The sequence below is a fragment of the Polypterus senegalus genome, chromosome 11, assembly GCF_016835505.1.
Source record: "Polypterus senegalus isolate Bchr_013 chromosome 11, ASM1683550v1, whole genome shotgun sequence".
NCBI classification, from domain to species: domain Eukaryota; kingdom Metazoa; phylum Chordata; class Cladistia; order Polypteriformes; family Polypteridae; genus Polypterus; species Polypterus senegalus.
In genome coordinates this window covers 114,188,579-114,207,568 of record NC_053164.1, presented here as the reverse complement: position 1 = coordinate 114,207,568, position 18,990 = coordinate 114,188,579, and the positions used below count along the sequence as shown (strand labels likewise).

Genomic DNA, 18,990 nt, shown 5'->3' with positions numbered 1-18,990 from the left:
AACATGCTAGAGAACTGTTAAAGGAACAGCAGATATTCTAAATCACAGTTATTAGACTCATATAGAAATGTTACATTTATATATACAGTACTTTTTGATTTACTCATTTTACCAACCTACAGTCATAAGCTAATTTGTGTTCTCCTATAAATATATATTTTTTGATATTCTTCCTAATCATAGCGCAAGAAAGTGGAGATGTATTTTGCTTAAACATTCAAGTAAGAATTTCGCTGTTTTCTGTACATGTGACAGTACTACTACAGCTATTAACTGTGTTTTTCTAATAACAATACTGTTTATTTTTCTTAAATACTGTAGTCACCATTTTCAGTTTGAGAGTTAAGGAGAAGCCTCCCTCATTTACACTGGCAAGTTGTATGTAAAGGTAAACTGGTGTCAGACTGTTCTCCTGAATGCAGAGTAAAATAAATTAATGAATATGGTTAAAGTTAATTTAATTTTCCATTTATCTTCTGCCGATCCTACTATACATATTCTGTGCTGTATGTGCAAGAAACATTGTAGAAGTACTGATAAACCATCCGTGGTTGATTCCCACCTTGAGCCACCCAGTGCAACTGGAATAGGCAGTGGCACAGATGACCCATGTTAGAAAATGTGTAATTTGATTTTGTGCTTGAACATTTATAACTCTTCTAGTACATTAGATCATGCTTTCAAATGTCAAAATGTTATCATCCATCTCAAATGTTACCAAATTGGTATAATATTTATATGTCCAACATCTTAAACTAAAGTTTATATGTAGCAGTTCAATGTTTATTGATACAATTTTATTCCACTTTGTTTTGTCATATAGCGTCCTGTGTAACCATATTTACCCATTTATACTGTTTATTATATAGACCTTAACAAAATATCTTAAATCACATACTTTTAGTTTTCACGTTACACTACTTTTTATATCTATGACCAGAGGCAACAATATTGACCAGTAGAACAAATGAGAGATAGTTACACTTTTAATTAGCTATCTATTACAGATAATAAACGTACATTATAAAGAAACAGAGTATTGGTTACAAAACAGTATGAGATAATAATGCTAGATGTGTGACTGGATGTGCAATTTCAGGTTCTGCAATACCTTTTAGTTACATTTGATTCTTCCGGGTCAGGTCATCATCTATGTAAGTCCAGGCAGCCTGCCAGTCTCAGTTTGGCTGCTGAGACAGAGTTGTCTACTCTTCATGACAAGATGGAGAGAGAGAGAACATACCTTTGCAGGTCTCACTCTTTAATGGCTCTCTGCAATTCATGACACACATACCCTTGAACCTATCCTGAGGCAATTCACCAATGAAACAATTTATACACAGCCCCCTTCTCAGTTCATCTGATTTACAGCGTGGGTGTAATATTCAGTAATGAAACAGGGTCATGCAAGGTTAAGCCCAAGTGTAGTATTTTCTGTAGTGTCAAACAAGCAAGCAAGGAAGGAAATAATTAAGCCATAAAACTGGCCCAGACGGTGGTTTTCTTGTCAGTGAAACTCTGGGGGTAGAAAAATGGTTTGACCAGCCTCCTGACTCTTTAGCAGTACAAATTAAAACATACAGAATATTTATCAACTTTTTTGCTAAATATCATTCATTTTACATGCCACTAAACATTTACATTAATCATTTTATAGTTGATTTGACCACAGAGTACATTAATATAGTTAATTTTAAGTAAAAAGGGAAGTAGAAATAAAGTTAAAATAGTTTATTAATGAAGGGTATTTTTTATTTTTTTTAATAGGTTACCTGTGTTGGAGTAGGTGATGTTTGTAATAAAGGAAAGGTAAAGCAAAATTAATATTATTTAATGCTTTTAAATTATTTAATTTTTTAAAATATTCTGGAAGTGTAATTTCTGGAGGAATGGTGTTCCACTTATACTAAATGTGAATGTAAACTTTTCTCATATAGTTGTTGTTGGGGTTTAATGGTAAAATAATCACATTTTGTGGAGAGCTGGAACCCATGCCAGCAACTCTGAGTCCATGGCAGTAACCAGCTATGCATAGGGCACCAGTCAATCATAAGGCCCAGTCACACAAAGTCACTCATCCAATTATGAATAATTTGAAGTTACCAGGCATCTTAACACACTTGTCTTTGGAATGTTGGGTTGAAAACTGGACTGCTTTTAGGGGGAAGTCAACACAGAGACACTGTTGAAAAAGAACACAGACTGGAATTGAGCTGAGATTTGAACCCAGCCATCTGGAGCTATGAGGCAGAAGTGCTAGACACCATGACCTTGTTCTCACCCCTTTTGTCTCATAGTTGTAATTTATTTGTTATGATGACTTTGCAGCTAATTTAGCACATGTTTGTTCAGTCACTATCACCTTATTATGGTCTGCCAGATGTTTGTGTATAGTACTCTTTTTTTAATTGTTTTTAAATTAATTTTTCATACATAATATATATAATTAAATACAGGTTAAACATATCTTGCTTGTCATTTGTTTGTGATTCAACTTCTAACTCTTAGTCACTGTTTTTAGAATTTTGTTGTAGCTGTTGGAGCAGAGGGTTGGTTCCATCTGTTTGATCTTAGTTTGTCTCAGATAAAGACTGATGCATCTGGTCATCAAGAAACGGTATTGGGAGATGATCTGAAGCCATCATTCACTCAACATATTCCTGCCAACACAAAGGTTATTCTCATAAGTGACATAGGTAAGTTATTTCCTTAACATGCATAGAATGGCCAAGGGGCATTAACAAAGGCTTTTTGTATTTATTATATTTGTAACCGTACAACAGCAACAACAACAGTTTATTTCTTGTATAGTCCAAAATCACATGAGCAATGCCTCAATGGGCCTTAACAGGCCTAGTTTTTTGAGAGCCGCCCAGCCTTCACTCCCTAAGAAGACAAGAAAAAACTCCAAAAAAATGCATATATATATTGTCACGCACGCGCGATTAGGAGGCCGCGGACTGATTCGAGAACACCTGGGAAAACATTCGCCGCCAGGGAATGGCGGGGTATTAACTTTCTCCCACTGCTTCCTAGTAGAAAAAGAGACCTTCCAGCACCATAGACCTGGTTTGACCGCAGTGCGGTACTTCCGCCCTTCCTCCGCCATCTTGCCCTGACGTCATCCTTCCCATCCTCCCTTGCGGTCCTTCCCAGCTTCCCTCCACTTCCGGCTCCACCCCAATAAAATGGCCGCGACGCCAGGAGTCGGCGTCGCGTTATGAACTGTTTGGTTTATACTTTTGACCCTTTTTCATTTAAAAAATATTTGTTGTATACAATATACGGGGCCGGAAAACCCCAACTCTTATTGCTGTCTCCTCGGTCCTTTACAACTGGCGTAGCCGGCAGGATTCAGAGATCCCGAGATGACGGAGGGACAGGACCTCAACACTGTGCTGCAGTCAATGAACGTCCAGCTCCAGGCGCTGCAGCAGGCGCAAGCCACCACCACCCGGGAGCTGGAGGCCACAAAGGTCAGGTTGGTAGAGGCCCAACGGGCGAGACCAGACCCGCCCAAGCAGGTGCCTCCTCCTTTAGTCCCGATGGGCCCTTCGGAGGACGTCGAGGCTTACCTGGGCGTCTTTGAGAGGACGGCCACCCGGAACGAGTGGCAGCGGTCCGAGTGGGCGTCCATTCTGGCGCCATATCTGAAGGGACCCGCGCAGCGGGCCTATTATGACCTTCCTGAGGAGGAGGCCACCAATTACGACCTCCTCAAGCCCGAAATACTGGCCCGCTACGGCATTAGCCCGGGCCAGCAGGCGGCTGAATGGCGGAACTGGGTGTTTGACCCGAAAAGCCTGCTCGCGCCCAGGCGTTGAGTTCTGGGGCAAGATGGGCCACTGGCTACGCCAGAGGGACCCCAGGTGCGGAAAGTGGTCGAACAGGTGGCCTGTGAGGGCCTGGTCAATGCCATGCCCAGTCCCCTCGCCCAGCAGGTCCGGGGACACGCCTACCAAAACATGTCGGGCCTCCTAGACGTCCTGGAGCGTCAGATGGCGGTCCTCCGACTTGGGGGGTCAGAAAAGTCTGCTCGCGGGAACCGACAGGGACGGGCGGCCACCCCGAGCCCACTCGACGCGCCGCAGAAACGCCACCAAGAGCCCAGAGAGAAGCCGGGACCGCCGCGCTGTTTCAAGTGTGGCGAGACCGGCCACCTACTACCAGCCTGCCCCCACAACATCGCTCCGGAGCCCATGGACTGTACCTGGGCGCCGCCGGAGAGGTATTGTATCCCGCCGCATCCCTTGGCGAGTCCAACACGGGAGTGGTGTTGCTAAATGGGCACGCCGTGGTGGCTTTGTTTGATTCCGCAGCAACATTACCATTGTCGCCGCCGTTTGTCTTACCGCAACAGTGGTTAAAACAGCGCTTGTTGGTCACTTGTGTGCATGGGGGACTAGGTCATATCGTTCCGCTCACTGTTATGTCACCTGGAAGGGGGAACCAACCCAAATGACGGTCGCTGTGTTGCCAGAACCCCCCTTCCCAGTGATCTTGGGACAAGACTGGTCTAAAAGAATCAGCGGTAAGCCATTCGCCGCTCCCGGGGCCCTGTTGGATCTGGTTATGAGGGGAAAAGGCGCCCCTCCCGCGGCCTCCACGCCGTGCACAAGGGCAGGCCCTATCGGCGCTGGTGTTTCGGGTGACCTTTCCGTGGCCACGGACCTTGACCCGAAGATTCCGCGGGAAGGGACTAGCCAGGGAACTCTTCCCAGGCCCAGGCCAAAGACCCTCTCGGCGGCCTGGACCATCAATTTCGGTCCACGCCGCCTCCTTTAAGAGGGAGCAGTGGAATGATGATTCCCTGCGCTTTGCCCGAATGCGTCGTTCTGCCTAACAGCTCACAGCGGACGGATCCACACCGCGGAACCCTTCTTTGTCCTTGAAAATGATCTGTTGTACCGAAAGTGGCTACCCATGAGGGCGAGGTGCGGAAGTTGTTGCTAATTCCGTACCTTCCGGGCGGAGATATGCGAGTTGGCTCATGCTCACCTCCTAGGCCCACCTCGGGCGAAAAACGCTGGAGAGAATTAAGCTCGTTTTACTGGCCTGGGATCAATGAGGAGGTCCGGCGTTCTGTCAATCCTGTCCGAGTGCCAGACCCGCCAGATTCCTAGGAGGGACCGTGCTCCTCTAGTCCCTATACCCCTAGTTGATGTACCCTTTGAAAGAATAGGGGTCGATTTGGTAGGACCCCTGGAGCCCTCAACCCGTGGCCACAAATATATTCTAGTCATGGTGGACTATGCCACCCGGTACCCAGAGGCGGTTCCCCTGCGCTCGCTAATACTAAAAGCATCGCACGGGAACTGGTTAATTTGTTTTCCGCGCTGGGCATACCCAAGGAGGTCCTCACGGACCAGGGTACGCCCTTTACATCGGATACGTTCAGGGAGGTAGCCAAATTACTGCAGATAAAGCACCTGAAAGCGTCTGTCTATCACCCGCAAACTGACGGGCTGGTGGAACGCTTTAACCAGACGCTTAAGCAGATGCTTCGCAAGGTAGTCAGCGCTGACGGCAGGAACTGGGACCAGCTCCTCCCGCTCGTGCTTTTGCTTACCGGGAGGTACCCCAGGCCTCTACTGGCTTCTCCCCTTTGAATGTTATATGGGCGACAACCCCGGGAATCCTCGACATCCTAAAAGAAGGCTGGGAGGCCGAGGCCCTTCCTTCCTCTAACATTTTGAGTACGTGGCGCAACTGCGCGACCGACTCACAAAGATCAGGCCCCTCCTAAAAGAGCACGTGACTCGGTCGCAAGCAGCGCAGGCCCGGTGTTACAACCGCAACTCCGTCCTCAGGGAGTTCCGCCCGGGGGACCGAGTTATGGTGCTCGCCCCACCTCCCACTCGAAGCTGCTCGCCACTGGCAAGGGCCTTACGAGGTTAAGGAGAGAAGGACTGCCGACTATTTGGTGAAACAGCCCAATCGTCGACCGAGTGAGAGGATCTATCATGTCAACCTGTTAAAGCCCTGGAGAGATAGAGAGGAGCTTCCCAGCTCCCATAGGTCACTCTCCCTTTCACGAGCACAACTGCCCTTAACCTCGGAGAAGAGCTGACCCCAAGCAGCGGCAGGAGTTAGCCCAAACCTCCGTGCCATCCCCGAGGTGGTGAGCGAGTCACCCGGCGGACCTCGCTGATTGCCCACGATATAATCACGGACCCCGTGTAATCGTCCGGGAGAGGCCCTACAGACTCCGGAGGCAAAACGGCAGAGGTCGAACTGGAGGTGAAACGTATGTTGGACATGGACATAATTGAAGAGCCATAGTCCCTGGTCCAGCCCTATTGTCCTCGTCTCCAAGCCAGACGGCTCCTGGAGGTTCTGTAACGACTTTAGGCGCCTGAATCAGATCTCCAAGTTCGATGCCTACCCCATGCCCCGCATTGACGACCTCCTTGAGCGGCTGGACGGCTCGATATTGACTACCCTGACATGACAAAGGGTATTGGCAAATTCCTTTAACGGCATCCGCAAAGGAAAAACGGCCTTTAGCACCCCTAGCGGGCACTGGCAGTACAAGGTCCTCCCATTTGGGCTGCACGGGGCCCCGGCGACCTTCCAACGCCTGGTAGACAGAGTGCTGAAGCCCCATCAGTCCTATAGTGCCGCTTACCTGGATGACGTTGTCATCTATTCCGCACCTGGGAGGAGCATCTACTGCAGGTCGCGCTGTCCTCCTAACACTGGCTAAAGCCGGCCTCCGCATAAACCCCGGAAGTGTTTTTGGATTAAAGGAGGCCAAATATTTAGGCTACCTCGTGGGACAAGGACAGGTGCGCCACAGGCTCCAAAGTTAAAGACATCTTAGAATGGCCCGTCCGAATACCAAGAAACAGGTGCAGGCTTTCTTGGGGCTTGCGGTTACTACCGCCGGTTTGTTCCCGCTTCTCCGAAGAGCAGCACCCTTGACTGACCTGACAAAAGGGCGCCCTCTGTGTGGTGTGGACCGACAAGGCAGAACAGCGCTTCAGTGACCTAAAGAAGGCCCTAACGCCGGCACCTGTGTTACGGACGCCCGATTTTGGGCTCCCGCTTATTCTCCAGACCGACGCGGACACAGGCCTGGGCCGTGCTGAGCCAAAGCGTCGATGGTGTCGAGCACCCTGTCATGTACCTTAGCCGGAAACTGATGGACCGGGAGACCCGGTATGCGGCGGTGGAGAGGGAGGCCTTGGCCATTAAGTGGGCAGTGACCCACCTCCGCTACTACCTGCTGGGTGCGAATTCGCTCTGGTGACTGATCACGCTGCACTTCAGTGGATGTCCCTGCACAAAGAGTCAATCCGCGGGTCACCAGGTGGTTTCTGGACTTACAGCCGTATAAGTTCACTGTCACTTATCGGCGCGGCACCCTTCAGGCCAATGCCGATGCCCTCTCTCGTATTCACGACCTCTCGGTTAGGTCCGCCCGACCTGACGGTCCTGGGCTAAGGGGGGGATCGTGTCACGCACGCGCTTAGGAGGCCGGACTGATTCGAGAACACCTGGGAAAACATTCGCGCCAGGGAATGGCGGGTATTAACTTTCTCCCTCTGCTTCCTTGTAGAAAAGAGACCTTCCAGCACCATAGGCCTGGTTTGACCGCAGTGCGTACTTCCGCCCTTCCTCCGCCATCTTGCCCTGACGTCATCCTTCCCATCCTCCCTTGCGGTCCTTCCCAGCTTCCTCCACTTCCGGCTCCACCCCAATAAAATGGCGCGACGCCAGGAGTCGCGCGCGCTATGAACTGTTTGGTTTATACTTTTGACCCTTTTTCATTTAAAAAATATTTGTTGTATACAATATACGGGGCCGGAAAACCCCAACTCTTATTGCTGTCTCCTCGGTCCTTTACAATATATATATATATATATATATATATATATATGTATATATATATATATATATATATATATGTATATGTATGTATGTATGTTAAAAGGAAAAACAATCTTCCCTAAACTTAACTGGGAGCTATTGTACTACTAGGGTGTTGTACCGTGTTAGCCATTATGAATGTAGAGAAAAATCAAGCAAAATGACACCTTGGCTAACTAAACAGATTACAATATGCAAGCTTTCGAGGCAACTCAGGCCCCTTCTTCAGGAAAGATGTAATACAGAAACTGGAGTTCCCTGTGTTTATATACACACTAGGACAAGAAACAACATTGGTAAATCGTTAAGTGATAAATCTTCAATGTAAAAAAATAATAGCTAGTGTAAAGACTTAAGAACTAGAGTTATGTGTTTGTACTTACTTGTTCATGTAATAATTCTGACAGCAGCATTTAAAATGAACTGAAAGCTGTATAGAGAATGATTTGAGCTGCCAGTGAACACCATATTGCTGTAGTCAGGCCTACTAGAATTAAATGTATGAATTATTTTCTCAGTATCCTGCATATTTAGAAAACACCTTAATTTTTCAACATGTTTAAGATGGAAAAAACATGTTTTGTATAGTTATATAATGTGTGCTTTAAATGATGTGCTATTGTCAAAAATAATACCTAAATTGTGGGCTGATTCATTAAAACTAATGGTGATTCCAACAGAGTTACAGTATATAATGACAAAATATTGTTGCAATCAGCATCATTCCCTCTAAAGATGAACAGTCTGTTTTATCTGGGTTCAAAGATAAGTAGTTCTCATCCATCCACTGCTTTAACTATTAGGTTTGCAATGTGATGCTGAGATCTGAAATCTTACAGTTTCAATTTTCTCTTTAAAGAAATTCATAAAGTCTGTATTATGATTCCCATTTTGTAGGTTAGCAACTTTTTTACACAGTACATGGGGATTCATATTGTTGTTCTTTATTATTTTAGAATAGAACAGTAGTCCAAGTAGGTTTTAAAGAGAGCTTTTTTATATATGTTTTAACATTTTCTCTCTGTGCAATTCGGAAGACCTGTAGCTTTGTTGTTGTCCATCTACGCTCCTGTTTTTGACATTCTAATTTAAGAGCTCAAGTAGTCATTAAACCAGGGTGAGTTTCTATGTGCTTTGATCACTTTTGTCTTATGGGGAGCCACTGTATACAGAGCCTAACTCAAGGTCAAATTATAATCAGATGTTAGCTGATCTAAATTACTTTCCACAGACTTACTCAAAATATCTACAAATTTTGAAGCAGAGTTGCAATCTAAATGTCACACTGTCTTTGTTTTCATCTGTGAATGTACTGGTGCTATACAATGTCATAGATAAACCATAAGCAAATTACATTTTCATGTTAATTGAATGACAGTTGTATTTTAATGTATTTCATATTCAGAACACCAATACTTCAAGTATATTAACCATACAGGAATTGGTGTTGGCATCAGTACTATAATATAAAATAATAGACAATTTACAGTAAGCACCAGACAAAAAAGTAAACTAGTTAGAACCAGTGTACTGTGAGAGAAACAATAGGATGAAATTTTCAGTGTTGTGTAAACTAACAAGAAGCATCAAAGGCAATTAGGATGTGGTAGGAAATAAAGGTTGTTACACCTTGGACTGTTTATTAAGAAGCTGAATTGCTACAGGCAATAAACTACAGAGATGGCATGTAGTCCAAGTGAATATGGGTCGCTACCATCTCTGGGATGGTAATCTAATAAAAAATCTGGAGTGTTCTACACTCGACTTACTCGTATACATAGAGATTATTTAATAATTATATCAATATGTCAACTTGTGAAACAAAACATGTACCATTCAAATTTCAAGTTTATTTGATACTTGTATTTTTTTTTACCTGATTAGATAAATTTCCAATTACAGTGTTATTTTGTGTTTGTACCATGTCATTTCTTTGCATTGTTGATCAGTTAAATAACAGTTAAAAATAATAATATGTGCAACATAGTTAATAAACTGTTACTAAATAAGATGAATAATTAGATATACCCAACATTATATATTGTTCTAGTCTAGTCTTTAATTCGTTCATTCTGTTTATATGAAAAATCAGAGTGTAAACTTGTGTGCAAGTGATTCATTTTCTTCTGCCTTTGCAATGCTGTTTGCTTTTTAACTCTAATTTTCAAATAAATTAAATATAGGTTATTAACAACAGTTCAGGCAATCTGAAAAATATAGAAAATGAGAAGAAATGTCAAATAATTCACAAACAGTACAAAATTGATGAAAGATCAAAAAATATATGAAATACAAATTGTGGAGTTAAAAGTAACAACAAAGAAGTACATGTGTAGCGCAAATAAGAAAGGTGTGGAATGTAAATTTCAAAGTTTTAAATCTATACTTTAATTAAAAATTATCTCCTACCAGAAAAATGAAAAAAACAATGATTTCATTGATCGTAATATAATTTATTAAATTAGTTCAAACAGCCACCGTAATTACTAATAAAACAACTTTATTCATTGACAAAATAACATGTAACAATGAAAAAAAAAGTTACCAATTTTTAGTGTTCATATGAAGCCAATCATAAATGAATAGTATTGAACACAAGTTGTGTAATTTCACCAATGAATTAATATCTTTCATGGACATTTATAACCAGCACAGTGAAGAAAATTTCACAAACACTATTAAATTACTAAAAGTACTGTATTCCAAGCACAAAACCAAAAAAACAAAAAGTAATTAAAAAAAAACACAGCTTAAAACAATTGTGGAGCACAGTGTGCCTTAAGAAAGAGAGTAACAAGTACCTAAATGTCAAAATATGATAATTTGTTTAACAGATAAACCTGCTTCAACAATATCACAGAATCAGCTGTCAAGAAAGCGTATTGAAATGTTGTCAGTCAGTCAAAGTGGTGTGTTAAATTCTAGAAAGTTCTAGGGGTTCTGGGTAAAAAAGGTAGACACAAATTTGATGCCCACAAAAACCTCAATCATAAGAGGCAGTGAACTTTTATTATACCAGATATGTCACATTGATCAATACCAAAACTTCAGACGTATACTTCTGTATACAAACTATAGTTAGTTATTTGTTAAGGGCATTGATGAGTGTCAGTTTGCCACTCTTTTGTAAAGCGCCACAAATAAAGCATATAATTTCAGGATTGTTCTCTACTCCAGTTGTCCTATTATAATGAAAATTCATATCTATGTGTTTCTTACAAAATTTCAATTGCTTATCTTTGTTCTTTGTTTATAATGGAGTTCATATAGCAAAGAACTACTTCCGGTAACCTGGTCAAACTGAAATTTCAAATCTGATTGTTTGTTGTGGTCAATAATATACCTCTTCCAGTCACCTGATCAAGGTCAAATTTTTATATCTAATGATAAGTAATGATCATTCAAAATTTAAATTATCTATGTCTATATATTTAATGGTAGTAATGCATATGTAATAGTGCTGATATCTGTTAAGATATCACTTCCAGTTACCCGAGTAAAGTCAAATTCTATATCTATGTGTTTCTTACACTAACTAATGACAATATAAAATTTCAATTATTTTTCTCTTCTTATAATGCAATTTCACATGAAAAACTATTATACAGAATTTCAATAAATTGTTTATTTAAACCATGTAACAGTTTGCTTCAAAAATTTTGAAATGTGTTCAGGTAAAATTTCACAAAAAATGATAGGAAAGTAACATTTTGATTTTATCTAGCTCAAAGTGTTCTCAAGTTTCTGTACACACATACATTCATAATTGCAAAAATGGTCAAAATGTGTTCAGGAGTGCATGAAACTTGGAAATTCATCAAAATCTTGACACACCCAGACACACACACACACAATTTCTAAAATGGCCAAAGCATGCTCAGGAGCACATTAAACATGGAGATTCATCAAAATTTCAAGGTCAAATTTTTTCGCGACTACTATACAGTATTTTCTTTTTATTATGTATAATCTTCCTCGCTCTATTCTTAATCCTGGCAATGAGCAAGATATTATTGATGGAAGCTGGCAATCAGTGATATCCTTGTCAGAAGGAACCATTTGCTGTTACCTGGTGTTACAAAGGCAGGTGGAAGGTTACTCTTGTTAATTGGTGTCAATGACATGGCAAAATGAGACATCTAAAATGTAGCCACAGTGCTGGTGAGGGGCTTCATTGACCAGAACAGAAGAGGCTAACCCAGTCCAACTTAGAACTACAATCAGTAGCCTGTGGCCTAGCAGGCTCCTAGCAGAAAGCTAGTGATCCACTCACAAACATTAGGGGTCAAAACTAGTCTAATTAGCTGGCTGTAGATCAATTCCGGATCTATAGTGAAGATGAAACTGAAATCCACAAACAAGGTCATAACAAAAGCATTAGGAGAATCGCGATATTTAAAAATGTGATGGCGCACCAATTAACCACATATTCAAATGAGCTGTTTGCTCTGTAAGCCAACTATAGGGGATAAAAGAACAAATCATTTATGGACCCGAGTTGGGCCAGGATGAAAGGAAAGGTGGTGGAAGGAAAGGCCTGGGAGTTTTTTTCTTTCAAATTGGTGAAACTTTGCAGGGAGCATCAAACTATGATTCATCCTTACTGCTACATCCACTTTCTATTGCCTACCAGTCTATACAGTCAAAGCAGTCACTCAGCTGTCCAGTAATTTCATGTGTCCACTAGAAGTAGGTGGTCCTGAATTGTTTATGCTTCTCCAGTTTCCACTTTTTGATTGAAATAAGTACAATCATTGAGAGGTCCGTGTTGTGAAGGGTTGCTGTGGAGAAATGGTGAAGTGATCAAGGCTTCTTACCTCCCATGCTGGGCAGCTAATCAGTTAATGGTATTTAGCTAGGTCAGATTTCATGATGCTATGGTTAAAGTCCCCGATCAAAAAGATGACAGTATTTCACTACCATCTGCTTTTGCATACAGCATTACAAAAACATTTGCAACTGGTTCAAGAGAGGAAAGAGTGAACATTTTGGCACATAGTAAAAGGCATAATCATAAATATATGGGGTGATCAGGATGTTGTGAGTTTTAAGTTTTACAGCAAAGATTTTCTAATAGCCAAAAATTTGCCATTTTCTTCTAAAATAATGAGCTTTACAAGTTTCTAGCATTTGTAGTTCCCTGTTTAAGTCAACAAGGATGCCCAAAACCACAAAATCAAGTGTCACGTTGTCACTGACTTTATTACCTTATAGAAGAATACACCTTTGGGGATTCATTCCCATCTAGACAAAGTGAACCAAGACTGATCCTCTTCATATACCATTATCAAGAAATGGGTTATTAAATTTGGTTGTGGTCTAAGCCTGTGCCAGCAAGTTCATGTACACAATTTTTTTTATGAGACTGAAGTTGTAGCATCGTAAAAACCCATAACCATTCAACATAAAGCTAATTTTGGTTTCCACAATATAAAGGGCAACCTCCCTAGGACATGGCTTGTCAATGACGAAGATGGCAAGTCAGCTACAAAAATGGCAGCACTTTGTTTGTATGGGACATTGGCATTGTTATGCTTTGAATCTTATAAAAAAAATGTAGTTTTATTGGGGATTAGATTCAAAAATAAAACTTACTGGTGTTTCTTTTATTAAGGCTGAAAACTTATCATTCCTCATTATCTTAAAGCAAAACAATACAGATTAATCTATCACAAAAAAAATTAGGAGAAAGATTAACACATCTTAGATAGTGCCCTCCTCAAAAAAACTTGGAAATGTATATGTTGCACTGAAATGAAAAAAATGACATTTCTGTAGTAGTTTACACTACATAGCACTTATTCCAAATAACTTGCAGTTGCAGTGAATAGACACATGAGGGTGGTGAAGAATCATTTAGTTAACAATGCTCCATGTTTCCTCAATTTTACAGGTGAAATGTCTATTGAAATTATTTTTTTTAAATAAGAAGATCATTTTAGCAAGCTATGTAGTATTTATAGATTAAAGTTATTCTCATATATGCAGTATGGCAAAACAGTTTCTACATTATATTTTATGTGCAGTAAAAACTCCAGTATATTTCTTTAAACATCTTCCATTAATACTGTGAAATGAAGCAAATCTGGAAAAATATAACATGACATGTAACAAAGCATTAGATCTAAAAATATTGTTTTGAAGAAGACAATTAGTAATTAATTCCTATTAATTAATTAACTTCTTTCAATTGCATTACGTTTCATTTTATTCATCCATTTCATATTTTTGTGCTTCAGTTAATTTTAATTTCACATTTATTAAAAGTGTGCCTTGTCCCTGTTGCTGCCAGGATAAGAATCTACTCTTTAGCAAACCTCGGATAACATTAACCAGATACATAGAATGATTCAATCCAAATTCAATAACTGTACTTCAAAGCCTGTGTAGTTTTAACTGAACCTTGCATTTAAACAAATTATATTTAAAGATCATGATAAAGTATCATTCCATCTGTATTTAATCAAATGCTGCTTAAAAGGATTTAGCGATAAAGCCTTGCAGAAATAAATATGGTCACAACAATATCGGCAATGCATATAAGTACACGTATGCTTTTATAGAAAGCATTAATAAATAATTGTGTTAATAAAGGGGAGTTCAAAATGGTCTGAATTGATCTCGACTATTACTTAGTAATAGTAGAATAATGCATTAAATTTAAAGAAGCACATTGAGCATGTTGCATTGACCAGATAGGTTAAACAATACACAGCTAATGTGACAGATTGTGTTTTCTGAATAAGATATCAAAAAAACAAGCAGTTCCTTTACATTTACCAGTTTTGATGTGGTCATTTGGGCCTGTTGGTCAAGCTTTGTTCTCCAACTTCTCATACAAATCTTCACTAGGCCTTTTTTAAGAACCTGTTCAGTTTTATACACACAAAGTAAACAGAAAGACAACAACCCTTAGATACCAAGGACCTGCCTAAATGGCTGTTGAACACCACCCCCATAACATTTATGTCCACTTTTTTGGATACCTGCCTTTTAACATTTTGGGAAAGCATTACATGCTTCAGCCCTTGTCTGTCTTTCTCATACGCTTAGGCAGGTGCTTCTCCCTAATATCTTCCTGGGCACACTGCACCTATGCAGTGCTTGTTGGCCCCTCTGTAGCCTTTGCTGTCCTATACTGGCACATGCAGGACCTCTCTTGCTCCCAGTGTAGCTTTCTTTCTCTCCTAGAGGTTTTTTGTGGAGCCTCTTCTAAAATGTACAAATCTGGTAGCACTCCTCCTGCTAGCAAACTTTTGATATTATGCACCCTTTCACATGCAGTGCAGTAAAGCCTTTGTCTCCACATCGTTATTTGTGTATCTGACCACTTACAAAATTTTAAGTAAACTTTTATAGGCCTGAACAACTTTCTTAAGCAGTTTAAATCCAATAATATTTCTTAATATATAGCCATTTAGTTAGGTTACATTTTATGTAAAAATTGCATAAACATAAATGTAGCCACTGTTTTTTGTTAAATACTGTATTTTTGGATTGAATAATTATTAAATCCAAACACGTAACTATCTAGCAATTAAAGACTTTCTCATGCACAATAACCCAGACTAATTATAATAAATAATGTAAAATGCACTTTATTCTGCACACACATCTCCTAGAGAAAACTGCAATGCTACCTTTTTTGTATTTTTACAGATGGTGATGGGAGGAATGAACTAGTAGTTGGTTACACTGACCGGGTTGTACGGGCTTTCCGCTGGGAGGAATCCCTAGATACTACTGAACTTGGTTCTGGTCAACTAATTCTACTAAAGAAGTGGCTTCTGGAGGGACAGGTATGTTAGTTTCTTTACCTTGGTAATATTGACTTCTTTTTACTTGTTACAGTAAATGTTGCCTTGAATGTCTTTCCTGTTTTAGTGAAAAAAATATGAATGTTTCTTGCTCTTTACAGCATAGTATTATAGTGAAGAATTTAGATATAAGTGAAACAAGAGGCAGTAAACTTACATTAAGCTGAACAATATATATTTTTTTCACTTATTAATGTTAATACCCATGACTCTAGAGATCAGAAAATGCACAAATGTTTTTAATAATAAGTTTATTTATAGTCTAATAAAACAGTACTGCATAGAGATGAATACAAGTTCAAAAGAAAATAAATACATAAAAGTCTAAATTAACATTATTACACATAAAATAAAAATAAGGAAAAGGAATGAACAATATCAACAAAAGTGTTCTAACACCTTTATGAAGGTCTTTTTCAAATATCTGTGCAATATGAGTGAGGCATATATTACCCATGGAAGAAAAGTTACTTGAGGGCAAAGCCAGACTGCCAACATTAGTGTACTAGACTGAGCATCCTGAAGTTTACTGAGATAGGATGTAGATAATATAGTCAAATGTAATAATAAGTAAATTTTGTAAACTTACAATAAGATCTTTTAGTTAAAAGTCACAGAATAGAGTGTAATCTCAGCTTAGATAACAGATTTGAAATGTTGCCAAGTGAAAGAGAGTTACCTAAAGTAATGAATTAGTGGCAAGTAAAACTGACTTTTTAACTACTGAAGTAAATGTACAGTGGATTCAGAAAGTATTCCGAACGCTTCACTTTTTTCACATTTTGCAATTTCAGCGTTGTGCTAAAATCATTCCAATTAATTTTTCTCCCACATCAAGCAACAGTACACCTGAATTACAAAGCGAAATAAGGATTTTAGATTTTTTTGCAAATGTATTAAAAATAAAAAACTGAAATATCACATTGCCTCAAATATTCAGGACCTTTGCTATAACGCTTGAAATTTGCATTCCATTATATTGATTATCATTGAAAGAGTGAAAATAGGATTTTAGCAATTTTTGCCAATTTATTAAAATAAAAAACTGAAATATCACATTGACACAACTATTCAGAATCTTTACTCGGTACATTGTTGAGATGTCTTTGGTAGCAATTCCAGCCAGCAGTCTTTTTTTGATATGACACAACAAGCTTCGTACACCTGGATTTGCAAATCCTCTCAAGATCTGTCAGGTTGGATGTAAACCATCAGTGGACAGCTATTTTCATATAATTCTAGAGGTGTTTCATTGGGTTCAAGTTTGTTCTGGTTAGACAACTCAAGGACATTCCCAGAGCTGTCTGTAAGCCATTCCTGTGTTGTCTTTCCCTTGTGCTTAGAACTGTTATCCTGTTGTAAGGTGGAGCTTTGGCTGAGTCTGACATCCAGACTGCCCTGGAGCAGTTTTTAATTAAGGATATCTCTACTATGCTCCGCTTTCCATCAACTCTGTCTAGTCTTCCTGTTGTGGTAAAGTGAGGTCTGTGGCTGATTGTCATTATAAATAAACAATCGCAAGACTCGAGTCTTCAGGAGGGGGCGTGGTAGCATGGTGAGAGTGGATCCCGGGAGCGGATGGTCCTGCACTTAGTGCACAGGTACAGGATCGCTCGTAGCCATAATTGATGCCGGGAGCTGCTGATTGCCGCAGCTGTGCCATGTCCCTGCATTTAAAAAGGGAAGCACGAGTGCAAGAGAAAGGAACGAACTAAAGGAAAAAAAATGGAAATTAAAGTGAGAAGAAGAGCGGCAGGAGTGTGAGAGGAAGCCAATGCGAGGAAAGGAAGCTGATGGATGGGTATGGAGTCCCAGGATGGAGTATGTGTGGCCAACACTCAGTAGGGGACTGAACAGTCACTTCTGCTGAGCAACCTAGTAGCAAAAGCAACCTTTGTGCTCAGGAATGGGCTGACAGACTGGCAGAGGTGGGAGGGCAGGGAGCTTGTGCCGGGAGGAGCCGACAAACGGAGCAGCAGTACGAGCAGAGCAGGACTCAGAAGGTCAGTGATTAACGTGTTGCAGGCATCAAATTCAAAATGAGTGAAGATTTGCAAAACAACAATAAAGTTTATCAGTTTGAACATTAGATATCTTGTCTTCATAGTATATTCAATTGAATATAGGTTGAAAAGGATTTGCAAATCATTGTATTCTGTTTTTATTTATGTTTTATACAACGTCCCAACTTCATTGGAATTGGGGTTGTACATATATATATATATACATATGTGTGTGTGTGTGTGTGTGTGTTTCGCCCTAATTGGGGCTCATCAGGTGTTCGCAGCTTTGCTTCCCCTTGCGCAAATCAAACCTTGCATGTCAGCGCCTGAGGTGACGCCTCTGATGTTGCACCACGGCGGCTGGTTTGTTTTTTAGACAGTGAAGATTGAAGTATTATATTCATAGGTCTAACACACAATCTCATTATATGGATGGTTACACCTACCAGGTAATACTTATGCCAGTCGGCAAACATTCGCTACGTCTTCTCAGTTGTGAGAAGCAGATCATAAGATATGTGATACAGTACCTGCCAAAGAGCACACAACACATGTTTCGCCCTAACTGGGTCTTATCAGGTGTACACACTTTTGCTTCCTCTTGCGGAGATGATTAAATATACATATAGTGGCCTACTCTACACCTCCACGCTGGAAGGACGGGGAAAGGGAGCATATCCAGAGCATTACCTCCCCAGAGTGCCAGATGGCAGTCCCCCTGGGTTGCAACAATGCCTCGGACTCCCGCAGGGCTCCATGTGAGCAGGAGTTTGGAGCAGCCCTGTTGGGTTCCGTGGGCACTGTCAGTGGGTGCTGCAGCTACTGCTGAACCCTGGAGTGCAGCTCTTCTGCCACACCCAGAAGTGCTGCCGGAAATGCATCAACAAGCACTCGGAGCACTTCCGGTTGCCATATAAAAGGTCCTTGCAGACACTACTTGGAGAGCCAGAGTTGGGAGGACGATGAAGAAGTTTGCCAGGTGAAGTGGAGGAGAAAAAGAGAGAAAGAAGAAGAGAAATTTGAATTGACTGTGTTGTACTTGTGAGAAATGGGGGAAGGTGTTTCCCACAAGGAGAAAAGAAAAATAAAATTGTGTGCTTGTACTTATCCCTCTGTGTGTGTCTGTGTCAGGTTTGGGCAGCAGTGTGCCCACCTGGTTGTCCACAATATATTCAATGAATATACTGTATATAGACCATGTACAGAGGCAAGAAAAAGAATGTTTTGCCTTTGGGAATGACCACATTTATGTATAAATTTGTCTTAAAGTGCGGTTTGATCATTATCTAAGTCACAAT

At 40.7% G+C, this 18,990-nt stretch overlaps 1 protein-coding gene across 1 annotated transcript in view; it reads left to right on the top strand.

Annotated features, from left to right (window-relative positions):
- Positions 1-18,990, top strand: part of itfg2 (integrin alpha FG-GAP repeat containing 2) — a 90,605-nt gene that overhangs the window by 3,747 nt on the left and 67,868 nt on the right. Inside the window, exons 3-5 of the mRNA XM_039769526.1 lie at positions 1,768-1,809; positions 2,522-2,696; positions 15,532-15,671. Coding sequence (XP_039625460.1) covers positions 1,768-1,809; positions 2,522-2,696; positions 15,532-15,671 — 357 coding nt within the window. The remainder of the gene's footprint in view (positions 1-1,767; positions 1,810-2,521; positions 2,697-15,531; positions 15,672-18,990) is intronic.